At 38.1% G+C, this 14,256-nt stretch overlaps 2 protein-coding genes across 4 annotated transcripts in view; one reads left to right on the plus strand and one right to left on the minus strand.

Moving 5' to 3' along the window:
• LRP11 (LDL receptor related protein 11) overlaps window positions 1–4,192 on the plus strand; it is a 28,384-nt gene extending 24,192 nt beyond the window's left edge. The window contains exon 8 of the mRNA XM_036380607.2: window positions 3,677–4,192. Coding sequence (XP_036236500.1) covers window positions 3,677–3,690 — 14 coding nt within the window. The 3' untranslated portion in view covers window positions 3,691–4,192. The remainder of the gene's footprint in view (window positions 1–3,676) is intronic.
• The window catches only part of PCMT1 (protein-L-isoaspartate (D-aspartate) O-methyltransferase), a 36,174-nt gene continuing 21,924 nt past the window's right edge, over window positions 7–14,256 (minus strand). Inside the window, exons 6-8 of one of the 3 annotated variants that reach the window (XM_036380609.2) lie at window positions 12,332–12,417; window positions 10,569–10,738; window positions 7–2,208 (exon numbers count right to left, since the gene is read on the minus strand). In XM_036380609.2, the coding sequence (XP_036236502.1) occupies window positions 2,196–2,208; window positions 10,569–10,738; window positions 12,332–12,417 (269 nt within the window). In that variant the 3' untranslated portion in view covers window positions 7–2,195. Of the gene's footprint in view, window positions 2,209–10,521; window positions 10,739–12,331; window positions 12,418–14,256 lie in introns of all 3 variants that reach the window. The other 2 variants (XM_036380610.2, XM_036380608.1) reach the window with 2 other exon arrangements.

Consider the following 14,256-nt stretch of genomic DNA (forward strand, 5'->3'; position numbering starts at 1 on the left):
CCTAGATACAGCTTCTTCTCAAATTGTTTTATTTGGCAAAGTAGCAATTCAGACAGTTCACACAGCATTTATTCAAGCTCTTCAAGTCTTCTGCATTTTAACTTGTCCTTGTCTCCAAGTTTTTACTTCAGAACCATTGCTCCATCATGGAGGAGTTTCCATTTTTGACTCCTAAATGCTACTCCTGGATACTCCTTTCTGTCCGAGTACCTTGACTGTCATCAACCCCTTCAGTGGAGTGGGTGCACTATTCCCACCAGCCTTGGTCCCTGAAGCTTTATACCTCCTGAAGTGGTTCTCCCCCAGGAAGCTGTCATCGGGTCTCAGCTTTAACACCACTTCCAAGTCAGGCTAGCTTATTACACTGTGTCCAGAGACAGGAATTTGGATACAGTTGAGCTCATATCTTTCATGTAACTGATTAAATTAGTGAGAAGATGTAAATAAAGCTGAACTCAAACTGAAAGATACAGCGACCAAAAGGTTGAACGTTAGCATGCATCAGTTATTTCACTTCAACACCAAGAACTAGAGTCACAGTTGATTGTGGATTAGTACAAATTTGTCAGACGCAAGTGGATTTTTCTGGATTGTATTTTCTAGAATATGTACTATATTAATTTCTTTATAAGATTAATCTTGTGCATGTGCTCCCAGGCTGCAGTCAAATCAGGAGGTGGTACATTAACTTCCAAACATCTAAATAAATGAAGTCCTATAGTATCTTTCACAGAGGAACAAAATGGGGCTGGCCTTTGTTCCTTTTCCATATTCAGAGGCCTTTGAATTATAACCTTTATGCTTTCAGGGATTAATCCTATCACAAAATTATTGCTCTTCCACCATAGGAAGTTGTTTTAGGTTTTTTTTCCAGAGATCACTGTAGGTTGTTTTATTCCATAATTCTTCCTATCAGAAAAAAAAAAAAAATAAGGATAATATGCTGTTTACTTTAATTCCGGGTTGCTCAAATATGAGCAAGATGACGGAAGACACCCTTTCCCCCTTTCCCTAAGCAGCCCACCTTACTGTACTGCTTTGCAATTTCCTGTTGACATTTTACAGTACCAGAACACAAAACTTATGTCAGAAAAAAAGGTTTATAGCCTTCCAACAATTCTTCTATATGAAAACTGAACAAGTGCATCTATGTGTACTTAGGAGTCCAGAATTCTTTCCCATGTGTTCCTTTTGCAGCAATTTAGAATTCACTTTCTAAAAAGCCAGAATTTTTCCTGGGTGTCCACAGTTATAAAAATAACAATGTTAATACAGCAAATGGCTTTACCAAAAGCAACTTTCTTTTAGAACCAAAGGGGGTTTTGGCTTTTAATAAAGAACCTAGCAATCCATATATCAGATTATCTACCCATCCTAATCTTCCACACAAGCACAAAACCCCCCCTTTTGCTTTTAACTTCATTTGGCAAAGCAGCATTGCATAAATTGTTCAGTAATTGGAACACACCTCACCTCACATTTATGGAGTTAGCTCCATGTGTATCACACCAGCACTGAGCTATAAACCACAACAGAATTTCAAGATTACATTAATCAATTTTAGAAGGAAAGGGAAAACCATGTCTGTTATGTCCAGCTTGAACAGCAATGTTTGATAAGAGTGGCCACCTACCTTTGATGTCTTGAAATTTAATATATACAAATGCCTGGTTTTAAGGTAAAAAAGCAGCTGATTGTATCTACTACATGCTAGTCTATGACACCATGTCAAAAGCTTAGAAAGGAAGTTCATCTCCTTTTAGTAGCATCTAGCAGACGTTGGAACACAGAAAACCTGGTATTACCTACGTAGTGTCATAAGGTGCACAGAAGCAGTTTGACCAAGGGACACAGGAGCCAAGAGAAGTGAGTGTTCAAGTTCCCCCATCAACATTAGAGTTCACAAGCTACAGGTCTTTATCTGCAGTTTTGCAGAAATTCACTTTGAACAGATGAAAGTGAAATAAAGGCATGTTAAATAAAACCATGCCCACATAAAACTTTCCACCATTTCTTCATCAGATTTGCCTTGAGCATCTAAAAAAATAAAACAAACACCACGCTGTTCCATGCTGATAACAACAGTATAACAAAGTCCAAAACAAGCTGCAATGCTGTTGGTTTTCAAAAAGCTTTTAGAACGGGAGATGAGCAGTCCACTGTAACACTATGTTTGGGTCAAGATGATGTAGCTTTTACAATTCATCCCTGTAGAAAGAAAACACATGCAGTTATGTTTCTTCTCCCCTTGGAAATGGTATTTGAAAAGTTTTGATATTGAATCAGGTTACATTTAAGTGCTCACGTACATCAGCAAAACTTTAGAAATCTCTTCAAGCATTTGAGAAAAAAAACAAACACCAAAGGAAAGGCAACAGCAATCCCATATAATCTCATACTACTATGTGACTTATTGTGAAATATGGGTCCCTCTATTTTACATTTAATGGATCACTTGCTTTAAGGAAACCCCCCCCTCCACTGCACAGCTAGTAACACAGCTACCTGCCATCCGTATCCTGCTGGCTACACACTGGCAAGCAACTGAGCCAACTTACTAGACAGAGTATTGGCAAAACCCATCCTCTGTAGCTGCCAAAAAGGCAAGTTTAGCTTCAGCTGCAGTCTCTCAAGAAAGCGGGAACACTCACGAGTGCATCCCTGTTATGCAGTTTGTACCACTTAGTTTATTTATTTCTCAGAGGAACTCAATTAGCTCCTGAAGGAGCTACAATAAATGAGGAGTAGGTTGTGGAAAGGCTGGGGGCAGGGCAGTGTGTGTGTGAGTCTGTGTATGAGCTAAAAGGAGATCTAGTTAGGAGAAAGGATGAATCAAGAAGTCTCTCTAAATCACTGAAAGGAATCTAGAAAATGCAGAGGTTTGATCCTGTAGGACATTTAAAACACATTGAAACAAGAAACCCATAGAACCTATATTCCAACCATAAAGTTATCATATAGTAGTGACTTGTTTAAATATTTCTAAAGCATTAATATTAATGCAAAACACCCATCAAATCTGAAAGCTGTGCACTGTGCCACTCTGAGCAGTGGAAAACTCAAAGAGAAGTGTTTTGCCTTTTTTTTTACAAGGCACAAACAATCTAAAAACTCAGAATGAATTTACTGCAATTTTTCTTTAGTAGGTGCATCAGCCTCATTAGCTGAAGCAAACACTGTCTGAATTAGAAAAAAGCTCAGTAATGTGATTGCTGGCTCAATACACAATAGTATTTCCAGCTATCATGCAAACTAATCCACAAAAATATAGTTCTACATGCACACATACAAAACCTTTAAGTTCCAAAGACATTATTATGCTCCAGGAATCATACAGCATGGAATGACAGCATGCAAAACATTGTAAAAGCAACTGAAAAGGCTGTAGAAACTAGTGCTTAAATGACTAGTTTTCTATCTAATGCAGTTGGGATGCAAACGTTGTGATTTGTAAATGATAAATATTTGCATTCTTTGCACTTTGCACTGCCTCCTAATAGTAAAGTACTAATCACACAGCTTTAGAGCACTGCAGTAATTACACACAGCAGAAAAAAGCAGGAGGCAGAAGAACACATCTTGGCAGGGATAAAGAAAAATCTGTTTATAGCTAAAGGTTTGGAAGCTTTCCGTATTTGCCTATCTCACAGAATGGGTATTTGCTTACTTTAAACAGAGAAAAAGAAATGAACATCTGATACCCAGTTTAAATGCAGTGCCAGTGAATTCAGGACAAGCGCTTCATTCATCCCTAACACTTCCAGGAGCTGCATCATCAGTTAATTTTTACATCTTCAAGAAGTGTATGTAAGTAATGACTACTGCTGTTGCTGGCTTAGTCTCATACGCCTAATTGTGGGTGTGATTTTAATCCTGATTCCTACCACACATTCATAGCTTTATAAAACCCTGGTCTTTCACTGTGACAAGCAATTCATAATCCTTAAATACAAGGCAGATCCTAAAGAAACTGTAAGCCTAAGAAACATTCTGTATTTACTTTGAAACTATTAAACACAATGATTCTACCCAGCCACAAATGTTAGCAGGGCTTTTGCATATTGTTGCAAATGCACTTAAGGTATTTAAAGCGTGGGTCTGTTGTTTTTCTTTTCCAAAATGATATTTCTACTTAAAACATATAAGCATTATATAAATAGATAATTTAAAATAAATTATACTAGCATGGCAATGTTTTAATTGTTGGTATTTTTCATTGCTTTAACATATTCCTGACCACTACATCCTGTATGTGACATTCAAAATAAGGATTTTCATATTTTATTTTTTAGAACATTTACTGTATTAAAAGGGGATCAGCTTTCCTCAAGGTTTTTCACTTGCTCCTCACTACTCAATAATCTAACAACAGCATGCCAGCCCAAACCCATCCCCAATGTAAGTGTTAAAATTATACAGCATTTATTTTCTACAGATAGAAGTTGAATTTTTATGTGCATTATTGGAGTGTATGTATTAGAAAGTGCCAGAAAAGTCTCAGATCACCTGATAGGTAGCAGCTGTCAGCTTTCTCCCTAATGTAGCACAGCTTGCAGACATAAATACATATTGCAAACCAGCATCAGCTGACCTGAGCTGATCCTGTATGGATCGGAAGCTGCCAAGCTATGAAATCCACCAGGTTTCAGCGACTGGTAAGAATCAGGATATATTATCCTATCCTCCCAGTGGTACAACAAAATCTATCCTGCTATTGCTTAAAAGGAGACTCAAAAGATTGCTCTTTCCTTGTTAAAACTATCCTACTGTCCTCTAGAGCCACAGGAAAGATCTACTAATTTGTATTCTTTCTGGCCACAGCTATTTACTGTGACTCTTACACATCTCACATAATTTCTCTCCACCTTCATATATGCACTCCTTCCAATCTCCTTACCAGCTTCTGCTTAGCAAGCAAAATATATATTTAGGGTTTAAGTCACCACAGTAGTCCTTCTCAGGCTTCTGGAATTGCAGCAAGATCTATCAACTGAGGCATCAAAGCAACTTTGTAAGCTCAAGTTAAAGCAAATTTCAGAAGTCATTAGCTCAAAGCTAGTATTCTTGAAAAAAATGTATGAAAGTTTGAAAAATTTTTGCTTGCTACTAGGGAAAACATATACATTAACATTCTACAATTCCCATTATGAATATCCAACAAAAAAACCAAGAAACATTCTCAGAAAAAATCTAATGTGCACCTTTTCAGGTAAATTATAAACTGCAAAGAATCAATAATCTTATCAACAATAAGTCTGGGATACAAGTTATGCAGCTTTGGGATCCCTCGCTGCCACTTTAGTGAAAGGCATTCAAATTAAATATCTGAACAAACATTTATAAATCTATCTGAAGTCTGTATCTCACTCTTTTAGATCCACTTCCATTTTCTTGTCATTAGGCAGCATTTGACTTTCCCTTCTCAATATGTCATTCATCTATGAAAAATATGGTGTCACTACTGAAAGTGAAATTCAGAGTGCAGCCTTTTATGAATTAGAAATACAGCATCTACTCAGTGTTTCAGCAGCCCATTATTTCTCCCTTTATAACTTTAAAGATGCAATATCTAGACTTCAAGCATTTTATTCTGGAAAGGTGCTATTATAAAATATTTATTATTTGCTATGATCAATCATAAAATTGAGAATAAATTGAAATGATAAAGGAATTTTTTCTGTAATCTACTGTATCAGATATATCACATACACTTTTACAATACATAATTGTATTGGGTTTGCCTGGCAAGGTTTTGGTAGTGGCAGGGGGGTGCTGCAGGGGTGGCTTCTGTGAGAAGCTGCCTGAACCTTCCTCCAGGTTCTACAGAGCCAACACCAGCTGGCTCCTAGACAGACCCTCCACTGGCCAACACTGAGCCAGTCAGCAATGGAAGCAACACCTCTGTGGTAACACATTCAAGAAAGAAAAAAGTTATTGTGCAGAGAAGAGCGGGGTGAGAACATGTGAGAGGAACAGCCCTGCAGACACCCAGATCAGGGGAGGAGGGGCAGGAGCTGCTCCAGGTACTGCAGCTGAGATTCTGCTGCAGACCATGGTGAAGCAGCTGTGCCCCTGCAGCCCATGGAGGATCTCAGGGATGCAGAGATCCACCTGCAGCCTGTGGAGGAGCCCATGCTGGAGCAGGTGGATGCCTGAGAGGAGTCTGTGACCCTGTGGGAAATGTGCTGGAGCAGGCTCCAGGCAGGGGCTTGCAGCCCCATGGATAGAGGAGCCCATGCTGGAACAGGTTTCCTGCAGGACTTGTCACCCTGTGCAGAACCTACTCTGGAGCAGGCTGTGCCTGCAGGACTGCATCCAAGAACAGCGACCCACCTTACAGCAGTTCATAAAGAACTGTAGCTCATAGGAAGGACTCATGCTGGAGAAATTCATGGAGAACTGTGTCCTGTGGGAGGGAGCCCACATTGGAGCAGAGGAAAGACCCTTCTCCTTGAGCAGCAGCAGGAAGAACGTGTGACAAACTGACTGACTGTAAACCCCATTCCTTACCTCCTTGCACTGCTGGGGGGCAGGTCGTAGAGCTAGGAAGGAGGAACAAGAGGTGCAGGAAAGGTGTTCTTAAGGTTTGTTTTACCTCTCATTATCCTGCTTTGATTTTGCTTGGCAATAATTTCAGTTAATATCCCCAAGTCAAGTCTGCTGTACCCACGGTGGTAATTGGTGAGTGATCTCTGCCTGTCCTTAACTCACAACGGAGCCTTCTGTTGTATTCTCTCTCCTCTGTCCAGTTGTGGAGGGAGAAGCTTTGGTGAGCACCTGGCATTCAGTAAGGGTCAAAACACCCTGATACATAATTCATAATTCTTAAGTTTAACCTAAAATATTTCGTGCAGATATTCTTTTTGCCAAAATAAAATAAACTTAAACCATAATCATTACTCTGCATGGCCTGAGGAATTCCAGCAAACAATACCTGCTAATTTCAAACTAAATTGATCAACTAACTCATCAGGGGCACTTGAAACACTGAATAAAGAGTTTCCAAGCAGAAACATATTAAAATGTATCCTCATAAGTACATTTTCCAAAAGAGTGTTAGTCATGGTTTATGTACAGATAAGTGGGATACAGTAACAGCCCCAGTTTAGCCCCAGTCATTGAAGTTTTTGCTCAGAAAGGTCATACTGTCATTATAATTTTGTATTTTATAAGCAAATATAAATTCAGCATGAAATTTATAAATAATTTCTACTAACACAATATGTAAGACAAAAGTAGTTGTTAACATTTTTTAAAAGCTATCTGGAAATCAAATCCAAAATGCAACAGAGATTCGTTGCTGTTATTTACACTGTTATTCTCTCATGCCTCTGTATCAGCAGTAGTGAGGCCAGCAGGACGAGGTATCCCCTGAAAGTGTTTAAAAGATGGCTTGAAGTGGCCCTTAGGAATATGGTTTAGCTGTGGACTTGGCAGCACTTGGTAAACAGTCAGACTCAATGATCCTAAATGTGTTTTCTATCCTAAATAATACCATGATTCTGTGACACTTAAAATTGTCTTTCCACACAAGTAGTAAGTGAAGTAGTATGTTTTATTTCACAGAGAAATAAAACCAGAGAAATTCTAATTTATAGAAGATCTGCCAATAAGACAGCCATCCAGCCATGTTCCCAACTGCAACACAAGAGGCCCTCTCTCCATCCTATTTTTCAGTAAAAACCCCAAACAATTGAAGTTTTATGTGAAAGGATACCCTTATCAGTATAATCACATAACTGGGCATTGACTGCTGGATTTCTGGCACACTGCATTGTTTTGTTTTGTACCAGAGATAGGGTTCCTGTGTATATTCTACTTCTAAATGTCCCAGGGAGTCACATTTGAGAGGATTCCCACTAATATTAGGAGCTTAAAAAATACTACTGCAACTGAACCAAAGCTACAAAGTCATGGCCTAAATTTAAAGAAATCTAACAGTATTCACAAATATGCTTTATTTAGCAATGTACTGAAATCCAAGGAATCTTTTCCTTCCAGCTAGTTCCAGACTTCCTTTCGCTACAAGTTTTCATAGTGAAGCATGATACAAAATACCTGAAGATGGGGTTGACTTCAAACACCACTTAAGAATGTTGTGCTGCTTTGCAAAAGCATCTTACAGCCCCATTAAAGAACATTCCAAAACGTGAGTGGCTCAGCAAAAATGTAAGAGCTTCTTTCCTGTCAACTGGAGGGTCTACTACCCTAGGAAAATGCTGCTGGCCTATCAATTCTATTCTGTGAAGGGACACCTGTTCTTCATTCACTGTGATGAAAGAGTTACCTGCATTAGGAATGAAATCACACAATGTAAACTAAAAGAATCACAAACTAAACACAGAAACACTTAGAGATGCTTTTTCAGAGTCTCTAAATGAACTCTGCTTACAGATCTTGAGCAATTTAGAAAAGAAAAAATGAAATCTAGGAAGTGAAGAAAAAACAGCTCTTTCATCTTTGATGCCAGCATAGATAGCAAATGCTAACTCATAATTAGGAATTTCCTTAGCAGCAGCTGCCTGACCATATACTTCATAGCCACCAACAAGGAAAGCAAAGAAAAGATGTCAGCTCCTGTAAGGTCAGCAGTAGACTGACAGTTATCCTAGAAAATGGAATGGGAATTTTCTTCAAATCACAAAAAGGACAATTAAAGAAATAGCAGAAGTTACAAGAAGTGGACTTCTGAGATTTTCTCTAACAGAGAGTTCCAAAATTTAAATGCATATAGCAAGATACAGCCTCTATGCCATTGCAGATGAACCCTTCAGGCTAAGCACTTCTATTTTCTGATAACACCACTGTAAATTCTTAAATTAAAAATAAATAAATAAAATCAAGATGTATTTCAGAAGAGCACAGAAACTGGTACAAATTTCTGAGGAAAATAATCCTACAGTATGCATGACTGAAGAAGGCCCAAAGAGAAGCTCTTTCCAAGCTAGAAGACAAAATGAAATACCAAACTGCACTGAAGAGATGCTAAAAACTCAGAACTCTAGTCCTTAACACAGTACCCCACCTTCACTTGTAGCAAGGGATAAACACTGCCATTCAAGAAATCTTTCTTGAAGTGTTTTATGAACACACACTGCTATCCTATTTTGGGGATACCAAAAAAATTCCAATTGCTACTACAATCAGATCAATGGAAATAGAAATAAATCTATGAAAACTCTCTGAGAGAAGGAAGGTTTAAGAAGACGACTACTCTTTTTTAGAGCAAGCAAAGCATGGATTCCAAACTTAAATTAAACATTTGCCAGAGGAGGAAACCTACCACAAAGGAAAGCTTCCAAAGCCTTACAAGAGGCAGGAAATGCCTGAGTACCACACTGAGGGAATACTGGCAGTATTTGAGGCCAAAGCATCATTTGCATAACAAATACAAAACATTTGAATAACAAGCACGCTTCACAAGCTTTGAACTAAGCAGTATCTCACTGAAGTTGTTTTAAGAGTAGTTTGTACGTGGTGGCTATATAGGAATCCAAGAAACACTGAAATGAGGTTTCACTAAGCAACAGTATGAAAACTGCTTTATTTGTACTTTTTAGGAATATTTTGATAGGTTAGACTGAGTATTCCTGTATTCAAATCACAAGCTATACCCCAAAATATCAAGGGGGAAAAAGCCAAAAATCCAAATTTAGGTTATAAAACTCAACAGTTGTTTTCAGAGCTCAATGCACATCTCTGCACTTCACTAATGCCAATAATACATTCACAAGCACTTTCTGCCAGGAAGCAAAACAGCAATGCTGCTTTGTTCATTCACATACTAGCATGGCTTAAGCTGACAGCTGCATTAAGTCTATTTATTTATTCATTTATTACTGGCTGTTCAATTCAGCAAACTGGAAGGTTTCCTACTTCTAGAAAGGCATTTAGAATTTGCTGTATTGCCAAACACAAATACTGCCCCATCAGAGAGAGATGACAGATTTCTAATAATAAGTCTGGGAAAATTTTCTAAACACTACTCAACTACATTTATACTTTAGGGAAGAAAGAATTATCTTTTCTACTTTTTGCTACCTGGAGGCTAAAGGAAAAGTGCTTGCAAGATCATCTACATTTTCCACAAAGGATTTTGCAAAGATTTTTCTTCATTTCTAGTGTTTCAGAAAAATAAAAAATGAACACCCAATTACCACTAACTTAAAGGACAAAACAGTATTTATTAAGTAAAATTTTACACTTCACCCTAATTATTGGGCAAAATAGTTATAAAAAATTCATTAAAAGTGAAGTTTAAACTTAGAAAATACTGTATTTAAAACAACAAATAATCTTCAAAACACCAAAGACTGAAGAAAACATGTCCAAAAAAGACAAAGTGCAACCCATGCAATATTTTTCTTCTGCTTTTAATTTAACTCAAACTTAGCACAACCTCCTTTGGGTGATGTAGTAATGCAGACTGAGTCACTTTTCATGGTATGGAGGAGCAGAAAGCAATGACAGCAGCAAAGGCAGGCCTTGCAGTCTATCTGCTTAAAATTCACACCCTTTCACCTTGCATGTGTGTGGAAGAAGTAAGTGGAACAGAAAATCACTTCCACCTGGACCACTGCTTCTCTTTATCTGTTAAAGGCACATATATCACTCCCATCAGAGGCTTCATTTTGACACTGCCATCTTCTAGTTTGTCATATTGTTCGAGCATCTGGTTTCCCCCAGCAGGGCCAACTGGTAATATCAATCTTCCGCCAGGTTTTAACTGGTCTATAAGCTAGAACACAACACAGAAATTAGAATGTAACCAGCCACCTCAGAGAAGCTGGATCCAAAGTTTGTTACAGTAGATTAATAGCTTTGCCATTATGTATCCATCTAGTTTTATGCAGTAGATAACTACTTTCATTAGGGAAAATAAAAAGTGCACTGAAAATGAGAGTATCACAGCAACATGGTACAACAACGGGTATTACAGGAAAATAATTTAATTAACTGGGTAAGTTGCAGTTTTATTTTCTATAGATGTGGGGGAAATACGTAAATCACAAATTATTTTTACAGCAGATTCAATCTTTTGAAACTGTTTAACGGTTCAATAGTTATTGTGCATCAGTACAGGCCCATTGTGAAAAATTCTGGGGGTAACTGATCTCCTCTTAAGCCCTCAGAATAAGATTTGAGATTGGTGACTTTCATTATTTCTCTTCCTGGAAAAATTTTGTCTACAACACACTCACTACCCAACAGCTCTCCTCTTTCATTCTGTGAATGGAACAGCCTTTTCTGAAACTAGTCTAAAATATACGAATATGACTAAGATAAGTGACACATAAACATAGTATGTGAGAAATGCTTGCATTTTTTCCCCATAGTTAAAAGGAGGCTAATCACAGTAGTCTCAAGGAAAATTTCATACTTCCCAGATATCATGAAAAAAAACCCTTAATCCCCATTGCTGACAAAAGTTATAATTAAGAACTATTTCATTTACAAATAAGCTTTCAATTACTTTTTTAATTGTCATCTCTCAACATTTTGCTGGGAACACCCTCCCGCACACCCCCACCAAAAAAAAAAGACCAAAAACCAAAAAACCTCAAACAACAAAATCCAAACAAATAAATCCCCCTCAAAAAACAAACTAAAAACACAACCTACTTTAAAAACATGAAGCAAAAAAAAACCCAAAAAATCACCACCACTGGTCATTGTTTGGAAATGTCCAATCTATCTATAACACCTCAAAGCCCAGTCTTTCACTAACCCTCACTAAGATTTAAAAACCTTAACTGGCATCTAGCATATAAAAATCATACGATGTATTACCATGTGCCTGATGAAAGGAAGAGAAAAAAAAAATCTTATCAGTAAAAATGGACTATAGGAATGCACACTCTAAAGCCCCTAGTTACTCTTAAGCTTCTCTAGTAAGAAGTGCCCTGTATCCATTCTGAAACCTTCAAACAAATGGCACTGTTTGTACTTCCAGCTGAGCATTTAACTTTCAACAGACTCAGTGCTTTGGAACTTGGGAAATACACTTAAATTTCGTAATTCATTGTTTGATAAAATTTAATTACCTTATTAAAGAAAATGCTCCAGTTCATTGTTATAATAGAGGGTTGCACACATGTAATTTTAAAATATGTTTATTTAGAGCAGAGTTATTAGAACATACAGCTTTATCAAACCAACTGGAAGCCCAGTTGTAACAGAGACAAAAACCCCACACCATACAGTAATACCACACTGCCCACTGATACTCCCAGCAGTGCAAGCTACCAAGTATTTTACATACAGATGTATGCAAAGCATTCTCTACAGCTAAGATACTACAGAAACACACACACAGAACATAAAGGCTTACTGCTTGGGGCACAACTGGGGCTGCAGCTCCAACATGGATTGCATCATACGGAGCTTCTTCTGCATATCCCATTCGTCCATCTCCCACTGCAAGAAAACACTATTTTTTAAAACATTTTCAAAAGGACTGGAGAAAACAGATGGTTTCCCATACCTACATGTAAAAAATTAACACATTTGTGAAATAAATGCAACAAAACACCCTTATATATGCCTACACATGCTTATAAAATATACTAAATACTATTGAAGCATCTGAAAGCGTGGATTTATAATGAAAGTTCTTGGAAACACATGGTCCACCTAGAAAAGAGACTAAAGTATTTATGTTCCCTACCAACTCCAGTGCAGGTGAGTTTCCTCCCTCATTTACCCTCTTAGAACATATACTTTGCTTTGCCTTGTCTTCATGCACACTATTCCTAAATATAATGTAAATCATAAGTCCAAAGCATTAAAATGTCAGAAGCACATATCAGAAGTTTCCAAAGGTGAGGAAAATACAACGGAGGTGTTCCCATGGACTATATGCCTACAACTGCACTACCAGTGAAACAAAAGCCCACAGCCATATGCAAACATCAATGCAGTACTGCAGTAACCTCTGCATACCCCATGTTCCAGCAGGTGGGCCTCACTATTCTTCCTGCAGACAATCACTGCTAACACAGAGAGCCAGGTCAGATTCGTGGCTAGAGCTCCAGGAGGCTGCTTGGAAGATGCCAGAGTAATGAAGGTTTTCAGAGGTTACCAGTGCTGCTTGAGCTTTGGTGGAGAACTCACAGAGAAGCACTCTGTCACAGATGTCTCATCCCATATGAGATCCCATATCTCATCCCAGTTAAAGGGAAGCAAAGAGTAACAGTTTGGGGCTTTTAAGCCAATGAAATGTGACAAACTAAACTTGACCTTGAGTTAAGTTTTGAAAGAAGACGATGTGAATATGGCACCCACAGAATTTACAGGATATCAGAGAAAGTTAGGCAGGCTCTCTCTGGAGTTACTTAGAACAAATGTAATAAATGAGGCTGAAGCATCCATAAATTCATACTATGTGATTACAGAAGTTCCAATAAGAAAAAACATAGATGTTAGTCCTCTGATCAGCACAAGTAATTTGGGATTTCCCATCTTCAGGCTGAGCTTTGATTTCTGTGCAAACATCAATATCACAAGTTAATTAAAACTGAAAGAGTCAAAAGAAGTGCTACACCCCAGTCAGAGGATGAAAATCTGTTAACTTTTTGTCTTGCCAAAAACTCACAAAGCAGGAAAAAAACATAGTCACCACAGCAGGTTTCATTTTGACCTCCATGATAAGGAGGGCCATTGGAACAGTAAGAGCATCCTTAGGTGTATCCAAGACAGTACAGGAAGACCTGGGCACCTCCTCAAAACAATTAAAACTGAAGTTATGAGGTCCTTCCTTATAACCTCATAACCTTCTTATGAGGTCCTGAAAGATGACCCTGGCAGAGACCTTCTGCATACATGCTCTTTAAGAGTGCACGTTTCCTCAGAAGCTGAGAAGCCTCTTAGGGGTCAGTCACATAAATACTGTATAAATACAATCATAAATAATGACATAAATACAATCAATTCTGACCAGCACAAGCTCCAACCAAGGGACACAAGCAAAAGCTGCTAAGCAAGAAGTACCAGTGCTTCAAGAAAACTCATCCCTATTGATCACCATTTCCACTAAGTCAGATGGCAACAGAGATCACCAGTCATGAAAGTGCCAGCATTTCCAGGGTGTATTCCCTTTGACTGCCAAAGTGGGTCCTACTGGAACAATCAATGCAGCCAAGCATATAATTTATACTTATATCTTAATAGTACTGTAGAACTCTTCTAAAGAAGCAGCAATGATGTATTACTGAATCAAGCTGCTGTTCCACCAGAGATGGCAATGGAGAAAGGTTT

This window comes from Molothrus ater, chromosome 3, assembly GCF_012460135.2.
Source record: "Molothrus ater isolate BHLD 08-10-18 breed brown headed cowbird chromosome 3, BPBGC_Mater_1.1, whole genome shotgun sequence".
Lineage (NCBI taxonomy): Eukaryota > Metazoa > Chordata > Aves > Passeriformes > Icteridae > Molothrus > Molothrus ater.